The 14,691-nt window shown below is 39.5% G+C and overlaps 1 protein-coding gene across 7 annotated transcripts in view; it reads left to right on the forward strand.

Annotated features, from left to right (window-relative positions):
* Positions 1-14,691, forward strand: part of fmnl2a (formin-like 2a) — a 168,025-nt gene that overhangs the window by 76,731 nt on the left and 76,603 nt on the right. For 4 of the 7 annotated variants that reach the window (XM_057852654.1, XM_057852655.1, XM_057852653.1 and 1 more), the window contains exons 5-6: positions 8,669-8,752; positions 12,256-12,411. In XM_057852654.1, coding sequence (XP_057708637.1) covers positions 8,669-8,752; positions 12,256-12,411 — 240 coding nt within the window. Of the gene's footprint in view, positions 1-8,668; positions 8,753-12,255; positions 12,412-14,592; positions 14,626-14,691 lie in introns of all 7 variants that reach the window. The other 3 variants (XM_057852649.1, XM_057852650.1, XM_057852652.1) reach the window with 1 other exon arrangement.

A 14,691-nucleotide genomic window follows, 5' to 3' on the forward strand; every position in this document is an offset into this window, starting at 1 on the left:
TCGGAGAAAATGCGACAGTAACAAAAAAAAATACAATTAATCGATAGTTATGAGGTAGATATCCGTGACTTTTTTACAGACGCCATTTTTTTCATTGTGACATAATTTGTTTGAAAGTTTAAAATATGTGAGTGAATAATTTTTTAAAGTCGATTTTTTTTTTATGAAATAGGAGACATCAATTAATGATTCTAAGCCAAAAATGACAGAAATTTTGAGTAATAAATATAATTAATTACCTTTGTTTTATGGCTGGGTTGAAACCCAATCGGTTGCGTGACTTCTGTAAACGGGGGTTTTCAGGGTAAAACTGACATTCAGAATAGGTTGGGGGCTTAATGCCCCATGAATCTGCTATGGCAGCATATAGACATATTGTTAAAATACTTCTTTTAAAGAGTGCAAGAGCAAAAACTGCTTTTTCAGTCTTGTCTGTGTTTTCCGCCATATATATTATCTGTTACCGTATCGGTATCGGCCTTGAGGAGCAGGAAGTTATCGATATCGGTATCAGTTTTAAAAAATGGATATCGTGCACCCCTAGACAGTTCTGTACGGAGAATATTTTAAGGTAGTTGGGTTTAGTTGGATTGGACGACTATCGTGGCAGCCATTGAGTTTCAAAGTTGATTTTCAAAATATACAAATAAATCAGCACTCTAAAACATCTCTTGCTTTCGAGAACTTCCAAACCAAACCTTAGAATAAACCACTGGAAATGACATCTGCCTGTCAATACAGGCCAGAAATTGTTTACACAGAATAATTGAATTGTCCAAGACCTTATGCCAGTAAACTAGATTACATCAGTAATCGTCTTAATCTAGACAATGGAGCATTAGTATAATGGGAGTGGGGTCGAAGGGTGGGGGTGCTAGCGGTGGCGAGGGGCAAGATGTCACCCGCTCAGACAGTGAATAATTACAGCTTGTGTTCAGAGGTGAAATGTACGTGACGGGGATGCTGTGTATAATAGCAGATTGTCACTGCACTCCTCACATGTTGCGCGGTGGTCACTAACATGTGGTGAATGGGAGGATTGTGACTTGTCCTGTGGTAATGATTACCATGTGGCACAACATGACTAAACCTCCTGGCGCTTTTTTTTCTCTAGCTCTACCAGGCACTGCTTTACTGAAGCCTCTCCTCAGTGTGCGCGCAGTAACACTGCAGGAGGGCTCATAAGGATACAGCCAAGGGATCTAAGTGCAGTTCCGCCGAGCATTCTCGGGTGCCATTACGTTTATACTTTGCAAATTTCTCTCATTACCAAACAATTAGGCCTGTCAGAGAAAGACCTTAACAGGTCTGGACTGAATAAAGATGCTTTTATGTAATTTAGAATGGTGGCTGAAAAAACAAGTTGTGTAGAATGCTGAAGCTGTAGTGAATTTAACTGCCTCAAAGTGAATGGATTTATTCTGTGCACGTCTTATTACCTAGAATACAGTGCCTTGCAAAAGTATTCGGCCCCCTTGAATCTTGCAACCTTTCGCCACATTTCAGGCTTCAAACATAAAGATATGAAATTTATTTTTTTTGTCAAGAATCAACAACAAGTAGGACACAACCGTGAAGTGGAACAACATTTATTGGATAATTTAAACTTTTTTAACAAATAAAAAACTGAAAAGTGGGGCGTGCAATATTATTCGGCCCCTTTACTTTCAGTGCAGCAAACTCACTCCAGAAGTTCAGTGAGGATCTCTGAATGATCCAGTGTTGTCCTAAATGACCGATGATGATAAATAGAATCCACCTGTGTGTAATCAAGTCTCCGTATTATTGCACCTGCTCTGTGATAGTCTCAGGGTTCTGTTTAAAGTGCAGAGAGCATTATGAAAACCAAGGAACACACCAGGGAGGTCCGAGATACTGTTGTGGAGAAGTTTAAAGCCGGATTTGGATACAAAAAGATTTCCCAAGCTTTAAACATCTCAAGGAGCACTGTGCAAGCCATCATATTGAAATGGAAGGAGCATCAAACCACTGCAAATCTACCAAGACCCGGCCGTCCTTCCAAACTTTCTTCTCAAACAAGGAGAAAACTGATCGGAGATGCAGCCAAGAGGCCCATAATCATTCTGGATGAACTGCAGAGATCTACAGCTGAGGTGGGAGAGTCTGTCCATAGGACAACAATTAGTCGTACACTGCACAAATCTGGCCTTTATGGAAGAGTGGCAAGAAGAAAGCCATTTCTCAAAGATATCCATAAAAAGTCTCGTTTAAAGTTTGCCACAAGACACCTGGGAGACACACCAAACATGTGGAAGAAGGTGCTCTGGTCAGATGAAACCAAAATTGAACTTTTTGGCCACAATGCAAAACGATATGTTTGGCGTAAAAGCAACACAGCTCATCACCCTGAACACACCATCCCCACTGTCAAACATGGTGGTGGCAGCATCATGGTTTGGGCCTGCTTTTCTTCAGCAGGGACAGGGAAGATGGTTAAAATTGACGGGAAGATGGATGCAGCCAAATACAGGAACATTCTGGAAGAAAACCTGTTGGTATCTGCACAAGACCTGAGACTGGGACGGAGATTTATCTACAATGGAATGGTTCAAAAATAAACGTATCCAGGTGTTAGAATGGCCAAGTCAAAGTCCAGACCTGAATCCAATCGAGAATCTGTGGAAAGAGCTGAAGACTGCTGTTCACAAAACACTCTCCATCCAACCTCACTGAGCTCGAGCTGTTTTGCAAGGAAGAATGGGCAAGAATGTCAGTCTCTCGATGTGCAAAACTGATAGAAACATACCCCAAGCGACTTGCAGCTGTAATTGGAGCAAAAGGTGGCGCTACAAAGTATTAACGCAAGGGGGCCGAATAATATTGCACGCCCCACTTTTCAGTTTTGTATTTGTTAAAAAAGTTTAAATTATCCAATAAATGTTGTTCCACTTCATGATTGTGTCCCACTTGTTGTTGATTCTTGACAAAAAATTAAAATTTTAGATCTTTATGTTTGAAGCCTGAAATGTGGCGAAAGGTTGCAAGGTTCAAGGGGGCCGAATACTTTTGCAAGGCACTGTAAATACACACTATATTTTATGTGAGGGCTAGTGCTAATTCCCTCCTCTATTCTAATGGGTATTTTTTAATCATATTGATATTGAATGGTTCCTAAATGCCAATATTGAACACAGTGTCTCATAACGGAAGAGGGTCATTTCAGAGTAATCTTCAATTTCTTGATTAGTCAATTATGGATTGTTTGGACCTGACTGTAAATAAATCATGTCCTTAACTCAATGGCTAGCTCATTGGTTGCAACTAGCAGAGGGGCTGTCAATTAAGGCTCAAATCGTTACCGTATGAAAGAACTATTATTAGGGTGTCTGGATGAAAATATCAGAATTCTTACTTTGAAACGATACCAACTTTACACTTCTTTCACAAATCATAATGAAATGCATTTGTGTAGTTAAAAAAAAATCATTTGAAGTAATTCGATTAGGAAAAAAAGCTTAAAATCAAATATTGATGCTTCGAGTAGTCGTTTAATCAGAGTGATGTTGTGATGGTTTGTTATGAAAGTGTTTGCATTTAGTTTTATTGATTTGGGTGGATACACTGCCCTTCTAGTGGCAACAGGGATGTGAATATTGTATATACAGGTATAACTCATTTAACATGGCTGAATCCAGCTGCTCCCTGTTAAGACCAACGTAAGGTTGCTCAAGTTTTTATTTGAGCTAATATGTTTTTTAATTCATTTGTAATTTAGTTTATAGGTATATATAGCCGTTTTTTTGTGGGAATATGTGTTTGAACGATTTGTTAAGAGCATTGTAAAACGAAGTTAGCATTTTAGAGCATTTTGGTTAGCGGGCCTTTGCTATACAAGTTCGACAGTTGCGCTTTTGTTGTACTTTTTTATTTCTTTTAATACCGTTTGAGGCTAAGCTATTATTTCAGTTTATTTTTAAATGAAAGTGCAGTCATGCATAGTTAGAAGAAACACTCAGGAATTTTATTTTGTATTTGCATTTAATGCTCTTTTGAAATTGCAATCTTAGCAAGCCTTTGTTTTACATCTCTTATTAAATATTAATTAAATATTCCTAATCGATTACTCGATTATTCGGACTAACTAGTTGATAGATTAAACGACCTAAAAAAGAATCGATAGTTGCAGCCCTAGAAATTACAAATGCACAGCTCATACATAATACGAAAGAGTGTTTTTGTTTTGTTTTTTTGTTTGGAAATGCATTGTCAGACTATTACACTAAATGTAAAAGCCTTTCACTTGTGTATATGAGAGCAGTTTAGTTGGGGTGAGACAAAATATCGAAGTGGTGATGTATCGTGATACTTTGTATCCAAAAAGGTTATGGTTATTGATATGCTCTTGCCAAGAATCGATATATCGTTTAAAAAAGGTGCCCCTGTTTAAAAAAAAAAAAAAAAAAGGAAGGAAGGAACGAAGTACTACTAAATCTCCCACTAGAATAGTGTCGCTGTTAACTCTATGGCTGCCATTGAAGGCGCTAGATGCCCAATCCAATAGCGTACCGCATGTAACACGTTAGCAACTTTTGCTAGTGGGGTCAAACTCGCCTTTGTCTCTTGCCCAATTCTCTCTGAAAATGATGTCACTGGTGCCAAATTCACTAGTAAAGATATGGAAGAATATAAAATGTTCACTTAAAGAGATGGCTTGAGTGTCGAGGGCTGAAAAAGACGGGAAAAAGAGCCGACCTGATCCAGAGGTAGCTTTTTTATTGACACCTTTTTATTGTGTGCATTGCCTTACTCCATCGACAATGATATTCTCCTGTTTCATCAAGCTATCCTTTACCACCATACAGTGTATCGCAAAAGTGAGTACACCCCTCGCATTTCTGCAGACATTTAAGTATATCTTTTCATGGGGCAACCCAGCTTATATAATAGAGTTAATTTATTTTCCCTTCAAAATAACTCAAAATATAGCCCTGGAGGAAGCCTCTTCTGAAGACGGTACACAACAGTTTTCTGAAGACATGTCAACAAAGCACATGGACTACTGGAACCATGTCCTATGGTCCGATGAGACGGGCGGGATTTCTTGTGTACCGTCTTTAGAAGAGGCTTCCTCCTGGGGTGACAGTCATGCACACCAATTTGATGTCGAGTGCGGCGTATGGTCTGAGCACTAACAGGCTGACCCCCCACCTCTTCAAGCTCTGCAGCAATGCTGACAGCACTCCTGTAACGAGTCACATGACATTTTGGAGGGAAAATGACAAGCAGTACTAAATTTGGACATTTAGGGATGTACATAGTTTCTATGGGGTGTACTCACTTTTGTTGCCAGGGGTTTGGATATTAATGGCTATATTTGGAGTTATTTTAAGGGGAAAATAAATTAATTTTATTATATAAGCTGCACACAGACTACTTTTCATTGTGTCAAAATGTCATTTTGTCAGTCTTGTCCCATGTGAAAAGATATACTTAAATATCTGCAGAGATGCGAGGGGTGTACTCACTTTTGTGATACACCGTATGCCCTGTCTTTCTTATATATTATGTCCTCTGGTTGTCTTAATCTCTGACCGTGCTTAAGGGTAATTTATATTGCTATTTTTGTGTAGCGACCGCAAATGCTACTCTGCGACAGCCAGCACCTTTAATTTTTTCATTAATAACAAATCTTAATTCTATTAATTTATATAAACTTCCCCCTTACTAAGGTTGTTTCTTTACAACAGAAAAGGTAAAGCCGTTAAACCTAGAGCCTACCTGTAGGCATGAACAGGCTAACTACAAAAAGACCAAGGCCAAACATGGATAATTTATTTAAATATATTTTGGGAAAAATAGGCCTACATAACTGTTGTGATATATAAATAAAATTTAAAAAATTTTCAGGTCATCAATTGTCGGACGGAGGCAGCACGGCAAAACAACAAGCTAAACAATAAGTAAATTCATCAAAATGGCTTACCTCTTTCAGGCAGGCAAGAGATCAAGATTGTTATATATAGGACCATGGGCCCCAGCAAAATGTTTACTACATATGAAGGTGAATGGCTTCACTTTGCTGTCGTTAAACTGGTCTTTGGACGTCCGCACAAGTTGATCCATTGTTCCCATTTTTTCACTCTTGAGTTTTTGGCTTCGGGAAACATATGAAAAAAAACATCCTTCATATGTGGACGGTCGTAATGTCTAGATTCATTTCTACTAGGGATGTCCCGATCCAGGTTTTTGCACTTTTGATCCGATACCGATATTGTTTTGCACTTCCGATTTAGATACCGATATTGGCCGATACTGATACCGGCCTATCTGAGCATGTGTTAAAGTTTAAAGTCATTTAGCCTCCTTACTTAGTTGTCAGACTCATGTTGAAAAGGATTTTAGTCCTCTTGATAACAATCAGCCAGCTGAATTAGGTGAGTCTGAATAACACACAACGGTTGGTAACAAGAAACTGACCTGTTTATTCAGTGACAAACACAAAACATTTTAAATAACAAACAGAAATGGCATAGTCAGTCAGTAAAACGTGCAAATAATATTGTAAACTGTCTTAAAAAAGCAAAACACACAAACAACCTCAGTGGAAAATCCCACAAAACCCCCAAGTTGTTAGATGCTTTTAATGTTTCGTGCATTAGTTACAATGATTGTATAACAAGCCTTTCAGGTTTAAATAAATGACTATTTCAGTATCAAGTTAACATTTTAAAACAGTAAATAAAATACTCAAGTTCCCATTCTGTATCAGCAGCTTTAAACTACATTCAATTAATTTAATTTTGCGAATCAACTTTTAAAGTTGTTAAAATCGCTCCCGTTATTCCATAATTTCCCTTCTGTCTACTTTCGACATGTGAAAGTTTTAAAACTGTTTTGAAGATAGATTCAGGTCAAAATTTTGCCGATTTACGAGTATTTTAGATAAAAAGTTAATTAGGTTCGCTTGGAAGGTTCACAACAGCCTAGGGAAGTCTCCTGCTTTAAGATGGCGGCTGTTTACTAACGCATCAAGTTGTCCATACTTCAATGTTGCTACCGCCGTCGAGTCTGTCATTTTACATCTAGTTCTATATACATATGATATCTATTATCTACAGTAAAACGATGTTGACGTAGTTTATAGCGGCTGTCAGCAACAGTCAGGTATTTTTGTGTTTTTTATCCAGCGGCATGAGTTGAGCTAAAGCCGTGAGTCGAGCATTGGCATTACCCAGGTCTATGACAAGCATGCTCTCATCATACTCTCGCGACCCGTTTCTCATTGCGTCCCGAAGACCGCGCTGTGTATTAGTTCCACTTTACTTGACATATTTCAATAATCGGAATTTGGATGTTTGTGAATCGTTCTCGAAGCTTACACGGCCAAATAGCTCAAGGATGTCATGACGGCTGGGCATGTTGTACCGTGGTTCTAAGTGTTGGATGGTGCGACTTTACTCACGAGAGATAATGGCTCGTCATCCAGAATGAATTCTTTGGCAATGACTCTTGTTATTTCCTGGGCTTTGGGACTGTTGAGTGCCAGTTTGTCACGCATAGCAAAAGTTTCTGCCAGTGTTAGTTGCGTAGGACCTTTCTTTTTGTCTTCGGTTTTCTTAACATACTCTTCATATTGCTTGTGGTGGTATTTCGCTAAATGCTTGATTAGGTTGTTTGTATTAAAACTTCTTACAGCTTTACCACCACGCTTGACTTTATTGTGGCATATGTTGCACTCTGCCTCTTCGTCTTTGTCGTCCTTTAAGGTGAAATGATCCCACACAGCTGACATTTTTACCGATAAAGTCTCTCGGTAAATTGGGAGACGGTAATGTGCGTTGAAGGTGTGCCGTAAAATGTGGCCTGGATTTTAGGGAAACCGAAGCAAAAACTGGAATGGATTATGTAACTCGGTGCGCTGGAAAACCCGGACCGGACTTTCAAAAAAACTGGATCGGAAGTCTGAATCGGAATTTTTCCGTGTTGGCCGATCCGATACCGATGCGCATTTTTTTGCCCATATCGGCATCTGATCCGATCCAAATATCGGATCAGGTCATCTCTTATTTGTACAAGTTCCATAGAAGCAGTGTCTACTCTGCTTGTTCTTTTTTTGAAAGATTGCCGGCAGAAAACAAGCAGTACTAGCATTGGTTGTATGCGAGCGCGCTTCTATGTTGACTCCCTTCCGGTTTACGATGGTGACGTCATGCAGCCTTGCGGTCTAAAAATAGCATTAGTGCGGTACGCAATTAAACTGGAAGGGGCGAATGAACGTTTGTTCATTGGAAACCAGAGCATTCGAAGCCAGTTTTTACAATGTTCGAGGGCATTTACAGGTTACTTTCTGTTTATTTTAGGACATACACAGGTCACTTTCTGTTGAGTTTGAGGAGATTCCCGGGTCGCTAACCCAAAATCAACAGGAAGTGACCGATTAATGCCCCCAAATCAACAGCAAATGACCTGAAATGCCCCAAAATTTAAATCATTAGTTGCTTTTGACCGCCATAGACGTCCTATCCGTTTGTCCAATTCAAATGAATTGGACGTCTAATAGTGATAAACTCAATTCAAATCACAGCAGAAGAATGAAAAGAGCTTGTTTTACGGTTTATTAATTGTTTAGTAAAACATAGTAGAATTATTTCCTAACCCGTATATCGCAACATTATTTTGAATTTTTCATATTTCTGTTTTCATTTAGGTGGGTGAGAGAGTTCCTCAATGAAGAAAACAAAGGCCTTGATGTCCTTGTGGAATATCTGTCTTTCGCACAGTACGCTGTCACGTAAGTCACTCGCTGCTTATTCTTTCCTCAGAGCTCTACTATATGCAAAAGGCGACAACAACAATGCTGCCATTCTGCAAAGTTGCTGATGCGTCCTTGCACAGCACACACGGCTGCATGCTAGCTCTGAGAGTCACTCAGGCTCTTTAGCTTCTCTATTCAAAGATTGATGGTGGGATTATTAGTCAGTCACAAGATCCCTTGTTCTAAGAACCCTGCACTTAAGTGATTAATTCAAACCCCCCACTTCACCATATGTTATTATACGATGTCCACATTAAGAATGTTTGTTTAGCCAGGGCTGGCAACGTAGCAGCAGCAGCATAATGAAAACCTGAAAGCCGACATACTGTCAAACATAACTCACTGGTTTTGTTTTTGCCAAGTGCAACAAAGAACGGTGTTGATGAAACTCTTTCTATACATTTATAAAATGGCCGCAAGTATTTAACAGCACTCTCGAATTCTAGTCTATTAACAAAACTGCATATGAAAAGTAGGGCTGTCAAAACGATTACAATTTTTAATCGAGTTAATCACAGCTTAAAAATCAATTAATCGTAATTAATAGCAATTCAAACCATCTATTAAATATCCCATATTTTTCTTTAAATTATTGTTGGAATGGATAGATAAGACACAAGACGGATATATATACATTCAACATACTGTACATAAGTACTGTAGTTGTTTATTATAACAATAAATCAACAAGATGGCATTAACATTATTAACATTCTGTTAAAGTGATCCATGGATAGAAAGACTTGTAGTTCTTAAAAGATAAATGTTAGTACAAGTTATAGAAATTTTATATTAAAACCCCTCTTAATGTTTTCGTTTTAATACAGTTTGTAAAATTTTCAATCAAAAAATAAACTAGTAGTTCGCCATTGTTGATGTCAATAATTACACAATGCTCATCAGTCGCACCCAAGTGCCAGCAGAGGGCGGCAAAACAAAAACACAAGTTATAAGTGAAAATGACAGTGTGCTGTCATTTTAATCTGTTTGAGCGGGGCATGTGCGTTAAATGCGTCAAATATTTTAACGTGATTAATTAAAAAAATTAATTACCGCTTGTTAACGTGATAATTTTAACAGCCCTAATGAAAAGATAATATTTATTGTCTTGACATTTTTTTTTCCCGATCCGTTTGAATCGATCATCGCTTAACCCAGGGGTTGTCAAACTCAAGTTGGTTTGCGGGCTACATTAATGGCGAATCGATCTCATGTGGGCTGGATTAGTTTATTTTTGGCCAAATAAGTAGCGTTGGGCATCGAGCATCGATGGGATCTGTGTCTAACACTCGGATTCTCCCGGAACCGTTGAAATTTTTTTATTTCGATTCCAAGTTTCGATGCCCTGACCGCCGACCGGAAAAAATAGCTGCCGAAAACCACGAAAAGAAGCCACATTAAGTGTGTGTTTGTGCTGCACCAGGTTAGCCCATTGGTGGAAGCTCAGTAACATGTAAAAATGCCTGAAGCATAAGACACTCTAAAACATAGGCAAAAAAATATGTGTAAATGTTTTCTGCGTGAGCTTTTGAAAGATAAACATCTTTGTGAAATTGCACTCCTGTGCAAGGAAACTTCATCATCATCAAGTTCAAAGACAGATATTTATATACAAGTTCAAAATAGCCCTGTGGGATATTCATAGCAAAGTTAATTGAAAGTTCATTTAAGTTAAGAAAATAATATAAACAATGCAATTTTTTTGACCCTACCTACTAAAAAAATTGGAATCGAGAATCGTTTGGAACCGGAATCGGAACCGGACCCATTCAAATGCAAACGATGCCCAACCCTACAAATAATTTAACTCACTGGCTGCCATTGACAATGCTCGACATCCAATTCATTTTGACTGGGAAGGAAAGAATGAACATTTATTCGGGACGAATAAACGAATGTACATTCTCGCCCTCCCAGTCAAGTTAATTGGACATCGAGCGCCGTCAATGACACTGGAAGATGAACATTCACTGCCAGTCTTTCCACTATCATTGAATTAGACATCTATCGTTGTGAAGGGCAGGCAGTGAGTTTATTTTCCTTCAGTTACATGTAATCTTAAAATACTTACTGTAAATTTTGGATCATTTCCTGTTAATTTTTCGGGCATTTCCAGACTGCTTTCTGTTGATTTTAGGGCATTTCCAGCTGACTTCCTGTTGGTTTTGGGTCACTTCCTTATTAACTCATTAGCTGCTATTGACACTGCTTGACGTCCAATCCATTTTGAGCTGTGGGGGCAAATGAACATATATAACTGCAGACATGAAAGTGAGCCAGGTGCAGTAGTGCTCGCACTCGATCACACAAATCACAAATCTACGGTTTTACGGCGTCAATATAAAAATAAAAGTACTTGATTTTTTATGTGCCTGTCAGGCAGAATAACCCCGAGAGCCAGCTCAGACCCCTTGGCGAGCTGCTTTCGGCCCGCGGACTGTACATTTGACACCCCTGGCCTAACCAATTGGTATATTCATCCAGATAGACAAATTGGAAACTGTTTTTACTTGACTTCCGTGAAGTCGGCCCCTCATCAGACGCAAATTTATAAAAAAATTATGTCATTTGTTTGTGCTGAAAAAAAAATTCATTTGTGCTGCTATCGTTTTTGAGATATTAACAATTCTTTTAGAGGTCAACCAGCCCCTCCATTATGATTAAAAATGGCTAAAAATTGTGTCAATCGTTTGTGCTACGTTTGTGCTGGTTTGTGCTGCTATCGTTTTGAGATGTTCATTTTGAGTAATGACGTCACGCAGCCCCCCATTTATTGCAAAATGGACCCAAAACGGTGTCATTCGTTTATGCTACGTTTGGCTGTAAAAAATGTTTGGCTGCTATCGTTTTATAGATATTGAGATATTAATTTCGAGAGATGATGTCAATCGCAGCACCTCCGTCGCGGCTGACGAAGCGTACCAACTCTCTCAATAACAGAGGGGTGTCCCAACAACTAGCGCAAACGTAGCACAAACGAAAGGCACACCTTCAGGTCCATTTTGCAGTAAATGGGGGGCTGCGAGTCATCTCAAGCTTTACTGATTTACTGCAAAACTGTTATAAGAATTTATGCTTATGACAGTGTTATAATTATGACTGTCCTATGACAGTGTAATGACGCCGCTGTCAAATACAGTCTTACCGGTTAATATCTTTTGGTGTAAATATCCCATAATACAGTGAAGACAGCTGCGGCTGCCATTTTTGTGTCTAATTTGGTGATTGGCGGCTTATAGTCAAGTGCGCTTTATAGTCCGTAAATTAAGGTACTAAACTTTTACAGTATATTGTTTTTGGGCCAAAACTGTTTCAAGTTTGGATATGTGCGTATCAAAACTTTAAAACCGGTCAATTTCGACCCGAACCGAATACAAGGGTTAAGTTCTACTCAACAATTGTATGAACAATGTAATAGACGTGTTTTCTTGGTTTTTGCTGTCGATTTAGTTTCCACATTTGTACCCGTGATGTGACAGGTTCGATGGTGAGTGTGTAGAAAACAGTCCAGAGACACTGCTGGACAAGTCCAAACCTTGGAGTCGCTCCATCGAAGACCTGCACGGAGGGAGCACACTGTCGTCGCCGCTTAGTGGGAACAGTATCACCCGTGCGGGCCGCCATTCAACTTTACGGTATGCTCACATTTCTCAGCAGTCACTTTGTGTAGCCATGTGGTTTGTGAGTGACCTTGAATCGTTTAAGACACATTTGTATAACACTGGCTTTAAGCCATGCCTAACACCTCGTGACAGAATAAACGAATGTTTTTTTTTACATGCCAAACTGTACAATTTAAGATGGTAGGTGGTTAATTCATAAGCCCATACTAACACAGTGGGGCAAATAAATATTTAGTCAACCACCAATTGTGCAAGTTCTCCTACTTGAAAAGATTAGAGAGGCCTGTAATTGTCACCATGGGTAAACGTCAACCATGAGTGACAGAATGTGGGGAAAAAAAAAACTGAAAATCACATTGTTTGATTTTTAAAGAATTTATTTCCAAATTAGTGTGGAAAATAAGTATTTGATCACCCACAAACACGCAAGATTTCTGGCTGTCAAAGAGGTCTAACTTCTTCTAACGAGGTCTAATGAGGTTTAACGAGGCTCCACTCGTTACCTGTATTAATGGCACCTGTTTTAACTCATCATCAGTATAAAAGACACCTGTCCACAACCTCAATCAGTCACACTCCAAACTCCACTATGGCCAAGACCAAAGAGCTGTCGAAGGACACCAGAGACAAAATTGTAGACCTGCTCCAGGCTGGGAAGACTGAATCTGCAATAAGTAAATCGCTTGGTGTAAAGAAATCAATTGTGGGAGCAATTATTAGAAAATGGAAGACATACGAGACCACTGATAATCTCCCTTGATCTGGGGCTCCATGCAAGAAATCACCCCATGGCGTCAAAATGATAACAAAAGCAATAATCCCAGAACCACACAGGGGGATCTAGTGAATGACCTACAGAGAGCTGAGACCACAGTAACAAAGGCTCTACTATCAGTAACACAATGCGCCGCCAGGGACTCAAATCCTGCACTGCCAGACGTGTCCCCCTGCTGAAGCCAGTACAGGTCCAGGCCCGTCTGCGGTTCGCTAGAGAGCATTTGGATGGTCCAGAAGAGGACTGGGAGAATGTGTTATGGTCAGATGAAACCAAAATAGAACTTTTGGGTAGAAACACAGGTTCTCGTGTTTGGAGGAGAAAGAATACTGAATTGCATCCGAAGAACACCATAACCACTATGAAGCTTGAGGCTGTTTTTCTGCAAAGGGACGAGGATGAGTGATCTGTGTAAAGGAAAGAATTAATGGGGCCATGTGTCGAGAGATTTTGAGTGAAAAATCTCTTTCCATCAGCAAAGGCATTGAAGATGAGACGAGGCTTGGTCTTTCAGCAAGACAATGATCCCAAACACACAGCCAGTGCAACAAAGGAGTGGCTCCGTAAGAAGCATTTCAAGGTCCTGGAGTGGCCTAGCCAGTCTCCAGATCTCAACCCCATAGAAAATCTGTGGAGGCAGTTGAAAGTCCGTGTTGCCCAACGACAGCCCCAAAACATCACTGCTCTAGAGGAGACCTGCATGGAGGAATGGGCCAAAATACCAGCAACAGTGTGTGAAAAGCTTGTGAAGAGTTACAGAAAACGTTTGGCCTCCGTTATTGCCAACAAAGGGTACATAACAAAGTATTGAGATGAACTTTTGGTATTGACCAAATTCCACCATAATTTGCAAATAAATTCTTTAAAAATTAAACAATGTGAGTTTCTGTTTTTTTCTTTCCCACATGGTTGAGGTTTACCCATGTTCACAATTACAGGCCTCTCTAATATTTTCAATTGGGAGAACTTGCACAATTAGTGGTTGACTAAATACTTACTTGCCCCACTGTATATGATGTACTCCCTCCCTGTTGTTCCATTGATGTTGTGACACATCATGCACATTGACTTATGTGACCTTAAATCCTTCAGTTTGAAAGGGTTAATAAGTTGAACATGCCATGCACAAAGAAGCCCATTGAGGCAGAGAATCACATGTCTGGTAGTAGCAGATCCTTGCATGATCACGTCTACAATTTTTAGCCATAGCCGTCTCACATTTTTTTGTCCCAACAGATATATATTTTTTTCTTCCTGAAGATTTTACCACTATAGCGTGCATAAATGACATGTTTACATGCTATTTCCTGAGAATATGAACATGGATTATTATATCCTCATCCATCTGCTACCTCTTTCTAAACCCGATAAGATCAGTCTTCAATGGGGCTGACTTTCTTGTGTTCTGTCCTTCATAGTCTTCTCATCTGTCTGCCCGTCTTCGACAGCAGGCAGGTTCAAACTTCCGTCTACTCAGAGCCCCCCGCCCCGTTCCATCCAGAGACACGCTCAAATAC

This window comes from Corythoichthys intestinalis, chromosome 12 (genome assembly GCF_030265065.1).
Source record: "Corythoichthys intestinalis isolate RoL2023-P3 chromosome 12, ASM3026506v1, whole genome shotgun sequence".
Lineage (NCBI taxonomy): Eukaryota > Metazoa > Chordata > Actinopteri > Syngnathiformes > Syngnathidae > Corythoichthys > Corythoichthys intestinalis.